General features: G+C 46.3%; 1 protein-coding gene and 1 pseudogene across 1 annotated transcript in view; one reads left to right on the forward strand and one right to left on the reverse strand.

Annotated features, from left to right (window-relative positions):
* The first annotated feature begins 484 nt into the window (after positions 1–484).
* The window catches only part of PARP1 (poly(ADP-ribose) polymerase 1), a 42,304-nt gene continuing 26,075 nt past the window's right edge, over positions 485–16,713 (forward strand). Inside the window, exons 1-5 of the mRNA XM_066237177.1 lie at positions 485–813; positions 6,439–6,604; positions 10,671–10,786; positions 13,895–14,109; positions 15,794–15,893. Of these exons, the coding sequence (XP_066093274.1) occupies positions 694–813; positions 6,439–6,604; positions 10,671–10,786; positions 13,895–14,109; positions 15,794–15,893 (717 nt within the window). The 5' untranslated portion in view covers positions 485–693. The remainder of the gene's footprint in view (positions 814–6,438; positions 6,605–10,670; positions 10,787–13,894; positions 14,110–15,793; positions 15,894–16,713) is intronic.
* Positions 13,178–13,364, reverse strand: LOC136320316 (DNA-directed RNA polymerases I, II, and III subunit RPABC4 pseudogene; annotated as a pseudogene).

Consider the following 16,713-nt stretch of genomic DNA (forward strand, 5'->3'; position numbering starts at 1 on the left):
ATGACTTGCTGCTGAAGTTACAGATACTGTTCATATTCCTGGGGCTGGTTTTCCTGCATTTAATATTCATAATGAATGCGATGCTAAATTTCAGTTCGTAGGTCCCCACAGTCTGCAGACTGCAGTTAACACTCCGCCGGGGTTCAGCCCGGGTTGACCACCCTTTGGCAGATCAACCACATTTCCCTAGCCTTCCAGACCTGGCTGCCCTCAAGGAAAGAGAGGACACACTTGTTAAAAAGGAACGAGGGCAGAATTCATTGGAAGAGCATGTAAAACTTCCAGGGGACAAAATGGTTAAAAGGGTGGTGCTGGATTCTGCCAAGATCCCCTAGCGCTAAGCAAGCCCAAACTCTGCTTGCATTAGCAGCTGCCCGCCACGCTCACGCAGCCGCAGGCGCCGGGGAAGCACCACCCCCCCGCGGCCGGAAGAGGGAGCGCGCGCCGGCGGCTCCGCCCCTTGGACGAGTGCACCGCAGGCGTTTCCGCTGCCAGGCATCAGCAATCTACTTGGGAGCGGCGGGTGGTCGACGCGACGTGCTTGGCTGCGGCTCTGGGCGCTCGGGCTCCTGAGTGGAGCGGACTCACTGACGGACGGACGCACGCACGTACACGCAGGGCGGTGAGGCGGCCGCAGCGTATCTTCAGCTGGCGGCGTCGGGCTCCCGAGCTGCAGCGGCACGAAGGGGAGGGATGGCGGAGTCTTCGGACAAGCTCTACCGGGTCGAGTACGCCAAGAGCGGGCGCGCCTCCTGCAAGAAATGCAGCGAGAGCATCCCCAAGGACTCGCTCCGGATGGCCATTATGGTGCAGGTGTGGGCGTGAGGCCGCTTTGTGCTCGGCGGGGCCTTCGTGCCGGGGAGGGTGGAGAGAGAGCTTGCTGGGGGGAGCGTGCGGGGCCGGCCCCCCCGGAGCCTGTGGCCGCCACCGCTCCACGTCCGGCGTGGAGCCCGTTGGGTGTCCCTCCAGGAGGCTTTGCTGATATTTCAGGAAAAACCCGCGAAATACAGTCTGGGGCTGGGGTGACCTTTCGCGTTGTAAAGATGAGGAACCGTTTCTGTTAGGTTCGCCCGGGCCGGGGGGAGCGGGGAATGTGTTCGCGGTCTTTTGAGGCTCATCTGATTTTTTTTTTTATTTCTTTTTTTATTATTAATTTTTAGAGAGGAGAGAGAGTGAGAGAGAGAGAGAGAGAAGGGGGAGGGAGGAGCAGGAAGCATCAACTCCCACATGTGCCTTAACCAGGCGAGCCCAGGGTTTTGAACCAGCGACCTCAGCGTTCCAGGTTGACGCTTTATCCATTGCGCCACCACAGGTTAGGCTAGGCTCATCTGATTTTGACCTACCTATTTCTGGAAGATTTTTTGTCCTACATTTATGGTGATGACTGGCACAAAGGAATTTTTTTTAAAACCTATTTTTGGTTGTCATTTCAACACCTGCCGACTCTCATTTTTTAAAGTTATGCAAAATTATGCAAGTCGGTGTCATTTCTGTACAGTGCGTTCACCTTAGGCCTGATTCGTGGTTTAAAATACATTTCTCCAAACTTTCCAGGTTCATAGTCGCGATTCTTTTTAAAAAATATTTTTATATTGATTTTGAGAGAGAGAGGATGGAGGCAGGGGAGAAAGAGAAAGAAATCGATTAGTTTTTACATTTACTTATGCATTCATTGGTTGTTTCTTGTGTGTGCCCTGACTGGGGATAGAACCTGCAACCTTGGCCAATGCTCTAAATAACTGAGCTACCCAGCCATGGTGGCGTTTTCTTAATGTGATTTACAACTATGGTTCCGGGAAGAGTGGTTTGGGGTGGTTCCTCTTGGGTACTTCTTAACAGATTGGGGATCCCCCTCCTAGATTCCCTTAGGCTTTGGAGGTGCCCATGGGTGTTGGGAGTGTGTGAAGGGCCCCGTGGAGGGGGTTTTCTACCCCCAGCTTCATGTATGCTTGTGTAATCTTGGTTCTCACCTTTCCTATCTCCCCACTTCCAACCTAAAGCTATTATCCAAGCCTAGTACCCACTGTCAACGTATCTTGAATTTCCCAATCTGTGACCAAGGCACTGATGTGCTTTAGGAGTGAGCCCTCTCTGGAGTGGAGGAGAGTGGATATAAACACTTAGGTTATCTCATTTCATGACTTGGGCTGTTGTCTTGGTATTCTCAAGTCTTACCTAGCTTAGTACCTGATACACAGTACTTAATCATTCAGTAAACACTCCCTGAGCACCTGGTAGGTTCCAGGCATTGTGTTTGGTTCTAGGGGCACAAAGAGAGACTAAGCCCTTGGAAGCTTCAGTTTGGTTGAAAGTAACATTGCTGTGCAGAGGTGGATGCCACCTGATAGAGCTGTACCTTAGGGCACAAACACACACTAATTACTAAGGTCAGTCCCCCTGACTAAATACAACCATTTTCATCTCATGGCACAAATAAGTTACTAAAGAAGAAGAGGTCAGGGCCCCCCCCCTTTTTTTTTAGTAATTAGTTTATGCGTGGGTGAGAAACAAAGGTTGAAAATCACTGCCTTAGGCATTATGTACCCAGGGTGGAAGCTTTGTTCAGGAGTCCTTGTTCACAGAAGTGGCAGGAAGTTGATGGATTAGCAGACCTGGCATCTGAAGAGCCACATCTCCCACTAAGCGCCTTTGAGCTTTACTCTGAATGTATGGGTGACTGATTTTAATGAAGTTCTTTCCTGGTGCAAGGGCTCTTAACCTGGGGTCTGAGATGGGGGTAGGAGGTCTGTGGGTTTAGATGAGAACAAATTTACATTTCCATCTCCACTAATCTCTAAATAAAAGTCAGTTTCATTAGTTATGAGCATAAGCCACAAAGACATATATGCAGTACTTGTGATTTTTGTCACCATTGTCACTTTGCATTTGTTGGGGATTTCTGTAAACATCATTTACGCTCATCACTGCTTTAGGATTACATTAGTAATTCCAGTGGGTGCTCCATCTTGTCATTTAATGCTTTAAAGCTTACAGATTACTGTCTTTGATCCAGTAAACTTTTTAAATATTTCAGTAACTATTTCAATATCATCAGTTCTCTTTGTGAGCCTGTGTCTTTTGTCCTGCATTTTTAAATGTTATTCTGAGAAAGAGACGTCATCCATAGGCTTCACTGGACAGCTAAAAGAGGACCCTGTTTTATTGAGGACAGGAAACCTAAGTACAGGCGGTGTGATGAGCAAGGACACTGAGGAGCGAAGAGGAGGGATAGCTCTCTCTATCTGGGGGTGTCTGGGATGGCTCCTTTGAGTAATCAACTCCTGAACCAAATAAACTCTTAACATTTTGATTCTTCTTTTGGCATACTTGATAGTGAAGATTATTATTAAAAGTAAGTGTGGTTGTCCGTAATTGTAATTAGGGAATGGAATTTTAATACAGAATGTAAAGTTGGCCTAGGCTGAGCTGGTTGGGGGTCAGAAAGAAAGAAGCCATTCTTCTCCACTTGGATTTTAAAACCTTATTGTGCATTTGTATGGGAGGATTGTTCTGGGACTATCAAATACCTGATACTTTAGCTGGCCTGCCCTGAGGCAGCCTTAAAGGGATGAACTGGGAGGAGATGTGGTATGCTCTGTTCTTCTGTCTTAGAGGGTTCAGGCACACATAGGGTATGGTAATGGTCCTTCCATCTATCTTTCCTCTGGGGTGGGCAGGCAGTGCAGTGGCCGAGTGAGGACACTTGTATGGGGTAGGTGTTCTGCACATAAAGATCCTACCACTTGCAGGAGCCATGCAACTGCCAAGTAATAGCCATAGTTTTGGTCTAGTTCCCTTCCTGTCATATTCTCAGTCCTAAGGCCTAATTAAAGCCTTGCCTCAGTCAAAGTTTCTTTCCCTTGAGGGAGATGGAGGCCCCAATCATCCATGCATGGGGCATAGCACTCCAACCAAGGTTTAAGGGGCAGGTATGAGACCCTGGCAGAGCCAAGAAAATATGGCAGTTACAAGTTCCAGTGTAAGGGCAAAGCCACTGAGCTATGTGCCCTCCTTTGCATGAATGTAACTGGAGCATTGCAGAGGAGAAGTAGACAAGTAGTAATAAGGCAGGAAGAGCCCAATGGAGGCCATTGCAGATATTGCACAAGGTGGCCTATGGCATAAGTAAATTCTACTGCCTTGGTGAATTTTGATTTTAGCAATAGAGACAGAGACAGATAGGAAGGGAGAGAGATGAAAAGCATCAATTTGTAGTTGCAGCACTTTAGTTATTCATTGATTGCTTCTTATACCTGCCTTGACTGGGGGGGCTCCAGCCAAGCCAGTGACCCTTTGCTCAAGCCAGTTACCATGGGGTCATGTCTATGATCCCACATTGAAGCTGACAACCTTGGAATTTCAAACTTGGGTCCTCAGCATCCCAGGTTGATGCTCTGTCCACTGCACCACCACCCAGTCAGGAGCCTTCGTGAAAGTTTGGAGCCAGTGCATGAGTCTACTTTGGAATGATATTTGTTGTTTGGTTTAGAGAACCTCTTTTCCACAGCAGGAATCACCCCTCCTTCCTTTCTGCTTTCTTTCCTCCAGACTTGGGGCATTGTATACACCCCGAGTGCCCACTATGAGCAGGTTTTCCCAGATGCCAGGAAGAGGGCGTTGTGCCTTTCAGGGAGCTTCTAACCCAGTGCAGGACAGGCATTGATCAAACAATCACCCAAGTGGATCATTGGGAACTCTGGGAACGGTGGGAGGGGCTTTACGGGGACCCTAGGAAGTGCTGTTTGATCTGAATAGAACTGGGAGAGTTCCGGACTGAGGGGACAGTTGGTGCTGCTGGCAGCCAGGCTTTCTGATGCTGAGGGGTCTTCGAAATACCTGGCCTTGCCTGACCTGTGGTGGCGCAGTGGATAAAGCTGAGGTTGCCGGTTTGAAACCCTGGGCTTGCCTGGTCAAGGCACATATGGGAGTTGATGCTTCCAGCTCCTCCCCCCTGTCTCTCTCCTTTCTCTCTCTCTCTCTGTCTCTCTCTCTCCTCTCTAAAATGAATAAATAAAAAATAAATAAATAAAAAAGAAACACAAATATGTAAGGCCAGTGTTCATGGATGGGAAATACCTGGCCTTGACCTTCCATTTTAATTTATTAAATATAAAAAGAGTCCCCTCAGGTATTGGACAAGGAGAAGTTGGGAGACCTTTTCACTGCATTTTCTCAGTATTTCCTCTGTCCTCTCAACTCTGTCCTAAAAATTTTATATGTTGTTTACATATAGTGCTGTTGTTTTCTTAAATTTATTGTTTTTTTAAAAAAATTATTAATGCTATTTTAATATTTTTATTTCATCTGCATGATACTTGGTTTTATGTTATATAAAAGCAGATATTTGAGGCCTCCCTTCTTTCAGAACTGTATATGTTTTTTATTTTATTTATTTTTTTGAGAGAGGAGAAGCAGCAGCTTGTAATTGTGGCACTTTAGTTGTGCATTGATTGCTTCTCACCATTTGTGTATTTTTAAGTAGCTCTTCCTACCTAGCACTGTCCAAGTTGCTTTTGTGGACACCACCTCCCCCAGGCGTCTATTGGGGATACTGGTTCCCACCCAGAAGCAGTTGGGGGTGCCAGGAACCGAGTAAATGCCAGTGTTTATCCCATCCTGCAAGTCATTGTCACTTCTATTCTCTAAAGCCTGGGAGTGCCTGGCACTGTGACAGTGAAAGGCCGGATACTGTCAAGTCAGTACCAACCTGAGTGTGAAGCTTCAAAGGAAAAACAAACCCACCATGAGAGGTGAACCCCCTTTCCCACGTGGCTGACTTCCCAGTTCCTGTAGTGGGAAATGGTGCTTCCTGAAGGCTCGGAGGCAAGTTGGTCGTCTAACTACTGGCCCAGAAGTTCTGCCACCTGTCCTTGCTGTCCTGCCTCCCTGGTGCATTCTTCCTCCCTCATAGAAGTTAATTCATTCCACTCACATCTGTGTGGCTGCTGCGAGCCTGCCACTTTTCTGACACATTTTCTCTACCTTGCTCAATATCTGGGGCTAGCTCCTCATTTTTCTAACCGCGGAGGTACTTCTAGAGCCCTGTGGGGGCTACATAGGCCCTCTGAATCCAGGCCTGGCACAGTGGATTTGGAGCATGGGATGGGCATCCTGTGTGTATTTTACTATGCTCAGAGGTAATGCATGTCACTAAAATATAGTGGCATGTGGTTAAAAAGATACACGGACAGAAATCTGTTCAAAAATGCCACCGTGTCCGTGTCCTGCGAGTGTGGGATCTCAGCAGACAGCAGCTTTCTTAGTTGCTGTTTCTCATCCATTTGCAACTTTTTCCAGGCCATGTGGGAAAGTGGACAAGGCTGCCTTCAGATAAGAAAACAAGGGCTTGATATGTTTCACTGCTGAGGGCTGGGCTTGAGGCTGTGTTGAAATTTAATTAACTGTTCACTTGCCTCCCTCTGATTCTTGTCCTTCTAGTCACCCATGTTCGATGGCAAAGTCCCACACTGGTACCACTTCTCCTGCTTCTGGAAGGTTGGCCACTCCATCTGGCAGCCTGACATGGAGGTGGATGGGTTCTCTGAGCTCCGATGGGACGACCAGCAGAAAGTTAAGAAGACTGCAGAGGCTGGAGGAGTGACAGGTGCTTACACACCAGGGAGGCAAAGCGGGTGTGACCTCCAACCCCAGAGCTTCCAGGGATCCTTTTCCAAGAGAGCAAGGAAAAAGTTTTTCATAGCTCTCTCTGTTTCATACATGTGCATACAGAGAACAAGGTGTCCCTGTAACTTCAGCCCCACCCACCTCACTGACCTGGCTTTGTCCTATCATGGGATGTTTTATTTTTCCAGATGCTTGAAATGTGGCCTTTAACATTATTATTTTAATAAATTTTAATTTTTTAGAACAGTTTTAGGTTCACCGCAAAATTAGGAAGTGTAAACAATTCCCATACAGCCTGACCAGGCGGTGGCACAGTGGATAGAGCGTCGGACTGGGATGCAGAGGACCCAGGTTCGAGAACCCAAGGTTGCCAGCTTGAGCGTGGGCTCATCTGGTTTGAGCGAAGCTCACCAGCTTGGACCCAAGGTCACTGGTTTGAGCAAGGGTTACTCGGTCTGCTGTAGCACCACGGTCAAGATATGAGAAAGCCATCAATGAACAACTAAGGTGTTGCAAAGAAAAACTAATGATTGATGCTTGTCATCTCTCTCCGTTCCTGTCTGTCTTTCCCTATCTATCCCTCTCTCTGACTCTCTCTCTGTCTCTATAAAAAAAATAAAAATAAAAAATAAAAAAATAATTCCCATACACCTACTGCTCCCAGGGAAGCATGGCCTTCCCCACTGTGGCATCCTCCACCAGAGTGGTACATTTGTTCCATTCGATGAACCTGCACTAGCACATCACCCAAAGTCCATTGTTTATATTAGCATTCACTGTGGGGTGTACATCCTGTGGCTTTGGACAAATGTGTAATGACATGTATCCATCATTATGATATCATAGGGTATTTTTCACTGCCTTAAAATTTCTGTGCTCCATCTATTCATCTTTCCTTCTCTCTTCATCTCTGGGCAACACTGATCTTTGTACAGTCTCCATAGTTTGCCTTTCCCAGAATGTCATGCAGTTGGAATCACATATTAGATAGCCTTTCCAGATTGGCCTATTTCATATTAACATGCATTTAAAGTTCCTGCATGTCTTTTTATGGTTTGATACCTGATTTCTTTTTAGTGTTTAATAATCCATTGTCTGTATGTACCTACTGAAGGACACCTTGGTTGCTCCCAAGTCTGAGAAATTAGTAATAAAGTTAGTATAAACTTCATGTGTAGGTTTTTTGTGTGTTTGATTTTCATTTTTATGAGTTTATTTGAGCCCCCTTGCATAGGTTTTTATGTGGACCTAACTTTTTAACTCATTTGGGTAAATACCAAGGAGCATGATTGCTAGATTGTATATTTATTTTTGTAAGAAGCTGCCAAACTGTCTTCCAAAATGGCTGTAGCATTTTGTGTTCCCACCAGCAATGAATGAGAGTTCCTGTTGCTCCATATCCCTGCCAGCATTTGTTGTTATCAGTGTTTGGATTTTGGCCACTCTATGTAGTGGTATCTTATTTTAGTTTGTAGTAAGGAGGCTTATTCCTTACTACAGGTTCAGATATTTTCCCCATATTTAATTGGGTTGTTTGTTTTATTGTTGAGTTTTAAGTGTTCTTTGTATATTTCAGATAACAGTCCTTTATCATGTATCTTTTTAAAAATACATTTTCCCAATCTGTAGTTTGTCTTTCTTATTCTCTTGACAGTGTCTTTCACAGAGCAGATGTTTTCAATGTTAATGAAGTTGAACTTATCAATTATTTCTTTCATGGATTGTGTCTGTTATCGTATCTAAGAAGTTATCACCATACCCAACAAGCTCATCTAGATTTTCTCATGTGTTATCTATCATCTAGGAGTTTTACAGTTTTGTGTTTTTTATGTTTTAAGGCTGTGATCCATTTTGAGTTAATTTTGTAATGGATATCAAGTCTGTGTCTAGATTCTTTTTTTTTTTTTTGCATGTGGATGTCGAAATATTCCAATACCATTGATTGAAAAGGGCCTGACCATGCAGTGGCGCAGTGGATAGAGCGTCGGACTGGGATGCAGAGGACCCAGGTTCAAGACCCCGAGGTCGCCAGCTTGAGTGCGGGCTCATCTGGTTTGAGCAAAAAGCCCACCAGCTTGACTCCAAGCTGGCTCCAGCAAGGGGTTACTCAGTCTGCTGAAGGCCCATGGTCAAGGCACATATGAGAGAGCAATCAGTGAACAACTAAGGTGTTGCACGCACAATGAAAAACTAATGATTGATGCTTCTCATCTCTCTCCATTCCTGTCTGTCTGTCCCTGTCTATCCCTCTCTCTGACTTACTCTCTGTCTCTGCAAAATGAAAAAATAATTTAAAAAAAATTTTTTTTTAAAAAGAAAGAAAAAAGAAAAGGTGTCGCTTCTCTACTGTGTTGCCTTTGCTCCTCGTGAAACATCAGTTAACTGTGTAGTGTGAGTGTATTTCTGGGCTCTTACTAGTCTCAATTTGTGTATTTTGCCAATACCACTGTCTTGATTACTGTAGCTTTTATACTAAGTCTTAAAGTCAAGTAGTGTCAGTCCTTTACTATTCTTCCATATTTTGGCTAGCCTGTGTCTTTTTATTTTTGGACAGATTCAGAGGGACAGCTAGGGACAGACAGACAGGAAGGGAGAGAGATGAGAAGCATCAGTTCTTCATTGGACGCCGTAGTTGTTCAATGATTGCTTTCTCATATGTGCCTTGACCGGGGGGCTACAGCAGACCGAGTGACCCCTTGTTCAAGCCAACGACCTTGGGCTTCAAGCCAGTGACCTTTGCCAGTGACCATGGGATCTGTCTATGATCCCACGCTCAAGCCAGCGACCTCGGGGTTTCAAGCCTGTGTCCTCCGCATCCCAGTCTGACTGATGCTGTATCCACTGCACCACCACCTGGCCAGGCAGCTAGCCTGTATCTTTTAACTCTCCGTGTAAACTTAAAGGTTGAGGTGCCTTTAAATTTTGAAAATCAATTTTTTTTTACCACATTTTGAAGGAATTCTTCCAGGACCACACTCTCCTTTCCCTGCTTTCCTAAACTGACCCGTTTAACCTGTTCTTATGACTCTAGGCTGTTGATGGTAACAAAGCTATGTGTGCCTGTGCTAAACTCTTCTCTGTCTTCCTGCCTTTTTACAACTGTCAGTGTGTTTGACCCCAGATACTTCTGATCTGCTGGATACTAAGATCAGAAACACAGCTCAGAATTGTGGGTAAAAGTAACGCTAAATTTGCCAATAGTGGATCTGGGTCTGGAGAGTGACTATTGGTTATAGCGGAGGACAGGTATAATAAAATATTTTCTTGTCCTATGGTAATTTTCCCTTTTGTGTTCAGGATACTGATGGTTATCTATCCAGAGACCTAGATATGTTATACTACGTATAATTTATATATGTCAAATTATAATAATTTTATAATAACCTTAGTAGTTTTGCTATAACTATGTCTTTTGGCGTGCAGGGGACCCGGGTTTGATTCCCGGCCAGGGCACATAGGAGAAGCGCCCATTTGCTTCTCCACCCCCCCTCCTTCTTCTCTATCTCTTCCCCTCCCGCAGCCAAGGCTCCATTGGAGCAAAGATGGCCCAGGCGCTGGGGATGGCTCCTTGGCCTCTGCCCCAGGTGCTAGAGTGGCTCTGGTTGCGGCAGAGCGACGTCCCGGAGGGGCAGAGCATCGCCCCCTGGTGGGCGTGCCCGGTGAATCCCAGTCGGGCGCATGCGGGAGTCTGTCTGACTGTCTCTCCCCATTTCCAGCTTCAGAAAAATACAAAAAAAAAAAAAGTACTTTCCATAGTGAGGGAGGGGGCTCCAGAGGAAGTAGAGAGGGGTGTAAGGTGAGACAACCAGCTAACATTGTGCTATTTCCAAGAGCCTGTCTGAAAAAGATTTTTATTTCATTGCCATAACAGAACTCTATTAACCAACCACAATGGTTATGAATGCTGTAGATGAAATGGACCAACTGTAATCATCCAGAACACAAACTATCCCAGCAGAAGAACTCCAGGGAGGGGCGGGGGAGGACAGGAACACTAGAGCTACACTGAGCTGTTGAGATGAACATTGCTGTGTTTGATTCTTTAGGCAAAGGCCAAGACGGAGCTGGTAGCAAGATGGAGAAGACGCTGGGTGACTTTGCGGCAGAGTATGCCAAATCCAACAGAAGCACGTGCAAGGGCTGCATGGAGAAGATACTTAAGGTTAGAGCTTAGGAGTTCACATGCCTGACTCTGGGTTTCTTTATTTGGATGCTGTTGACGATCTCAAAAGAAGAAAAATTGGGGCTTTAAGTGCTAGCTCAATACTAGTAGTTAAAAATGAAGCGAAGAGCCTGACCTGTTGTGGTGCAATGGATAAAGTGTCAACCTTAAATGCTGAGGTTGGGCCCTGGCCGGTTGGCTCAGCGGTAGAGCGTCGGCCTAGCGTGCGGAGGACCCGGTTTCGATTCCCGGCCAGGGCACATAGGAGAAGCGCCCATTTGCTTCTCCACCCCTCCGCCGCGCCTTCCTCTCTGTCTCTCTCTTCCCCTCCCGCAGCCAAGGCTCCATTGGAGCAAAGATGGCCCCGGCGCTGGGGATGGCTCTGTGGCCTCTGCCCCAGGCGCTAGAGTGGCTCTGGTCGCAACATGGCGACACCCAGGAGGGTCGCAACATGGCGACGCCCAGGATGGGCAGAGCGTCGCCCCTGGTGAGCGTGCCGGGTGGATCCCGGTCGGGCGCATGCAGGAGTCTGTCTGACTGTCTCTCCCTGTTTCCAGCTTCAGAAAAATGCAAAAAAAAAAAAAAAAAAAAAAAAAAAAGCTGAGGTTGCCAGTTCAAAACTCTAGGCTTGCCTGGTCTAAGCACTTATGGGAGTTGATGCTTTCTGCTCCTCCCCCCTTCTCTCTCTCTCTCTCTCTCTCTCTCATCTCTAAAATGAATGAAAATTAATAATAAAATTGAGTGAAGATTCTAATAGAGATAGGTAACAATGACTTTTCTTCCAGTCAGGTCTAGCCCTATTTATTCACAGTCCAATCCTCGTGTCTATAACTGCATCCACTCTTAGGAGTCTGGGGGTGGGGGGAGGGAGTTTGTTTGGAAAGCATTTACATGAGGGGTCTCTTCTGGGCTCAGCAGTGGGTGGAAGAAGGCTATTGGTCTGTGTGTTTTGTGGGATTAAGTTTAAGGAGTGGGTTTGTTCCCTGGTGTAAGCCTCCGGTTTCTTCTACTTCGTTGGAGGAACTTCATTAGCCATCCTCTCCTACCAGTTGTCGTCCCTGAAGACAGACAGCCAGTTGGGTGGAATGGACACTAAGTAGTAGGAGGACAAGTGGAAGGACAGGCCTGTGCCCTCCAGCCTCATCTTCACTTCTCTGATGTAACGTAAATATTCTATTTGATTACTTTAAAGTTCCTGCCTCCTCTGAGTATAGTATCAGAAATTGAAGATGGGCCTGGGGAATTAGGAAAATCATGACATTGCTAGATCTTCAGCGACCTTCAACCACTACAAATTTGAGAAAAAGTTTAGGTTCCTGGGGGAATAGCAGAAGCTGTGTGCTATAGAGTGTTGCTTGGTCTGAAATAGAGCTTTAAGTAGTATCTGCACCCCTCGTGCTGAGTTGTCCAGGTCTGGGGCTCACAGGCATGGGTCACTCCTGGGAATGTCAGGCCTGGAACTGTGAACCTGGGCAGGATGGCAGGACTAGGTTTGACAGAATAAAAGAGGGGGCAGGGCGCAGAAACTCCCTCTGGGACTGAGGCCCTGCCCCGGCCTACTGTATTAGGTGTTCCTGTTCCTGTTCTGTTCTGTTCTGCAGAACATCCCCAGGAAAATGTATGTCAGCTGAGATCATTGGAGATCTTACTCCCAGCCATGTGTCTTCAGTTTAATTCTAGTAAATTCATAAAAATTAAAAATAAATAAAAATTTGTGTCAACCCTTGGTCACTGATGCCAATTCCATGCCAACAGGAATTCCCAATTTGGGGTGTGGTGAAGAAGGAAACTTTGTTCAGTGCAAACAGCTCAGTGGGGATACAGCACAGCTAGGAACACAGCAGTAAAGCGAGGGAAGTGCAGTCCATCTTCAGTGGTCTCTGGGCTGGAGGGGAGCCTGGCTCACATGGCCAGAAATCCCTGCCTCTGGTTTAAGGACTCCTCAATTTTCAGTTTGATTAGTCCAAAAGTCACTGTCTTAATAGAGCTGCTCTGATTGGTCAGAGCTGTGCAGCTCTGATTGGATGGGGAGAGCCTTAGTCCTATTGATTGAAACAGGATCCCAGGAACGCCTTTGTAAGGGCTGACTCAGGTGGCGGACACTGTAGGCTGGCAGTTAGTTTGGTGCAGGCTTCTCACTGAAGTGCAGTTTGCATGAGAGGCCTCTCTGTAGCAAAAGCTGCTAGGCTGTTCTTAGGGGGGTCGGTTTGGTTTGGTGGAGTTTTTTTTTTTAGTTGAACAAAAGTTTAAATGATTAATAGATACCTAATTGTATGTTTTTAAATGAAATCCTGTATATAGTTATATTCATAAAAACAAGTACACTAATCAAAAGCTGTACAATATTAACAGTTAATCCAAATACAAATATATTCCTCTGTAGTTCATGTTTCATTGAGCATCAAAAACCACCAAACTTTTTTTATTAGTCATTTGTCTGTACATTATTTTATATCCATATTCTCTGCATCTGATTGGATCCCTGGATTTTATTTTATTTTCTGTGTGTATGACATTCTCCACAGATATGTATAACTGGCCACTTCTTTGGGGGTTGGACATCCTTCTAGGTGTCCATTGTGTATTCCCTTGTAGCACCAAGAAACTCTTAGCTCGTACTTCCTTCCAAACCGAGGTTTTTTTTGTTTTGTTTTGTTTTTGAGCCCCGTTAGCTATAGTAAGTATCTTTATTTTTTAGAAATTAAATTTAACAGGGTGATATTGATCAATAAGAGTACATAGGTTTCAGGTAAACATTTCTTATAGCATTTGAACTGTTGGTTGTGTTGTGTACCCATCACCCAAAGTGGGTATCTGCTTTGTCAGGGTTCACAGTTGTCAATTCCTTGACTTGCCCAGGCAGGTAGGTAGGTAGCTAGTTGAAGTTGAGCCCGTTTAAAATGGGGATGCTGGAGCTTGAGGGTAATAACACAATCCCTGATGGCATAAAAGAGCCCAGACCTTCCAGCAGTCCTTGTGTCACCCTTGGGGTGGACCTGAGGCCCCTTGCTGGCTGGAGCACAGGCTGGTTCGGATGCCCTGGGCCCTAATGTGTCGCTGTCACCATCCTTTCTTATCTGTCAGTATCACGTATGGTATCTCCTCTAGGGTGAGGTGCGCCTGTCCAAGAAGATGCTGGACCCGGAGAAGCCCCAGCTGGGCATGATCGACCGCTGGTACCACCCACAGTGCTTCGTTCAGAACAGGGAGGAGCTGGGCTTCCGCCCTGAGTACAGTGCAAGCCAGCTCAAGGGTTTCAGCCTGCTCACTCCCGAGGACAAGGAAGACCTGAAGAGACAGCTCCCGGGCATCAAGAGCAAAGGGTGGGTGGAGGCCCAGAGACCCCACAGATACCGTGCCACTCCTGTGCTTCCCCTTTGCTGACTTGAGAAAGCCAGGGAGGCGGACAGAGGGACAGGGACAGCTGAGCTCTGCCCTTTCCCCCAGCTGTGGTAGTGGAGGCCTGCAGGGTGCTTCTGGTAGTCTGACCTTGTGGCCCCTGCATGACCCACTCACTTTCCATCTGCATGGCCTTCTCCTGGGTAGACATGTACCTTTGTGTCTGGTGTCTCTGAGAAATAATGCTAGGAGAATTCTGACATTTTTTAAATGGGGTGGAAGGAGGCAGTTGGTAAGATATTCCCTGGCTTAGAGTTTAGAATGGTATGTATTTTATATGGTGCTAACATTTAGGATGAGAAGACCTACCAGTGACTTATGTTAAGTCCATGGGAACTTCTTATTCTTTCTGTGTTTTTTTCTGCTATTCCTTCACCCCCTGTCTAGGGTTGCTTGGTAACAAACACACCAGGGCCATGGTGTGCATAGTGCTCCTGGAACAGTGACTGTGCACCATATTAGGATCAGGGTGACTCTTAACATCATCAAGCAGATGTTTTAGTTCATAGCACACAAGTTTATCTCACAGCATGTATGGCTCAGGAATCAGTGAAAACCAGGAAATCAGGCCCATGGATTAAATCCTCAGGGCACTGCAGCATGCAATGTAGGTGTGGGATGCCTAAGCTCACGTATATGCCACCACCAGAATGGTAGAACACTTTCGGCATGCCAGGTACTATGGGATATTTCATTTAATCATCACCACAGTCCTATTGGCTAGATCAGGGGTCTCAAACTCAACTCAGCATGTGGGCCGCAGAGCAAGATCACAGCCGTTCGGCAGGCCGCACTAGGTCTACAAAAGGCAACTGTTACGCAACACTTTTCTCACTGCAGTTGAAAACAAAAAAAAATCAGTACAACAAGCACAATCGTACATGCAGTTTACTCAGTGTCACAAAACGACCAGAAACTGTAGTTCGCATCACAACTGCTGTTAACTAAGCTAATATCTAGCTAGGATGCTAGAGAAATGAAAAATACAAGTAGGCCCCTAGGCTTACTTAATTTTATCCAAAATATTTTGAACTTTGTGGATTAGTCTGCGGGCCGCACAAAATTGTTTGGCGGGCCGCAAGTTTGAGACCCCTGGGCTAGATGATATTTTTTTCCCTCTAGACAGGGATGACACTGCTGAACCTGGTCAGCAATATTTGCAGACCCCCTGAGGCAGGCTGATGAGCACTTGCTTGGGCTTGTAATAGCAGTGCAGCCTCACCTCAAGACAGCCTCTGGGCCTTTGGAGCAGCCCTGTGTTCTAGATTGCAAGCTCAGCCACGGGTTTACTTTTAGCACTGTCCCTGACCAGGAACCTTCTAGGCTGTCTTGTTAGTGTCAAGAGGTACATGGTGTTTTTGACATCAGTTGTAACTGAACCCTGGATCCTGTCCTGGGTGGTTCTGAGGCTCTGGAACAACCCTGAGCCCCCTCGTGGCAGCAGAGTGTTCTGATGTGAATGGAGCCAGTGCAGATACTGCCTGAGCCAACAGTGGGCATGGCCTGCAGGGAAGACCTGAGATAAGGGGACACTGCAGCACCCACGTCACTGGGTTCCTAAGATTTTGTGGCTCTGGTTCTTTTTCTCATATCCTGCATCTCTTTCAGAAAGAGGAAAGGTGATGAGATAGATGGAATGGACCAAGTGCCCAAGAAGAAATCTAAAAAAGATAAAGACAACGATAGTAAACTCGAAAAGGCCCTCAAGGTGAGTTCTGAGCTGTGTGTATCCCTTCACCCTTCTGTCTCAGTTCGGTTTCCTCATTCTGGGAAGAAAGTTCACGGAGGTGTGTCCCACTTACCAAACCTTTAGGAATTCCCAAATTGATGGCTGTTATTAAAAAGCATGGCTCTTGCCTGACTAGGCAGTGGCGCAGTGGATAGAGCGGAGGACCCAGGTTCGAGACCCCAAGGTCGCCAGCTTAAGTGCGGGTTCATCTGGTTTGAGCAAAGCTCACCAGCTTGGACCCAAGGTCGCTGGCTCCAGCAAGGGGTCACTCGGTCTGCTGTAGCCCTCTGGTCAAGGCGCATATGAGAAAGCAATCAATGAACAACTAAGGTGTTGCAATGAAAAACTGATGATTGATGCTTGTCATCTCTCTCCGTTCCTGTCTGTCCCTATCTGTCCCTCTCTCTGACTCTCTCTCTGTCTCTGTATGTATAAATAAATAAATAAATAAATAAAAGCACAACTCTTTCCCGAGGTCATTTTTTCTTTCCTCCTCCCAAAGAAATTGTTATTTGAAGGATAACCCACACTAGGCTCCAGGTGCCAGACCAGCAGCCAGGCTCCAATAGGAGCTGAGAGGCCAGTCCCCAGTCACGGGCCTCACACTGAGGTGCTAGCTCCCTGCTTCAGCCACACAGTTCATCCCTGTGCTCCCTGGACCTGTAGGGCCGCTTGCAAATATTGGAAACCAAATACCGAATTTAAGGGTGCCAAAGGTTCTTAGCATGGATGAATGCCTTGAAAGGACAAAATTGGTTTTTTTGGGTTTTTTTTTAAATGAAGATCTCTTGTATAAAAC

Source organism: Saccopteryx bilineata, chromosome 1 (genome assembly GCF_036850765.1).
Source record: "Saccopteryx bilineata isolate mSacBil1 chromosome 1, mSacBil1_pri_phased_curated, whole genome shotgun sequence".
NCBI classification, from domain to species: domain Eukaryota; kingdom Metazoa; phylum Chordata; class Mammalia; order Chiroptera; family Emballonuridae; genus Saccopteryx; species Saccopteryx bilineata.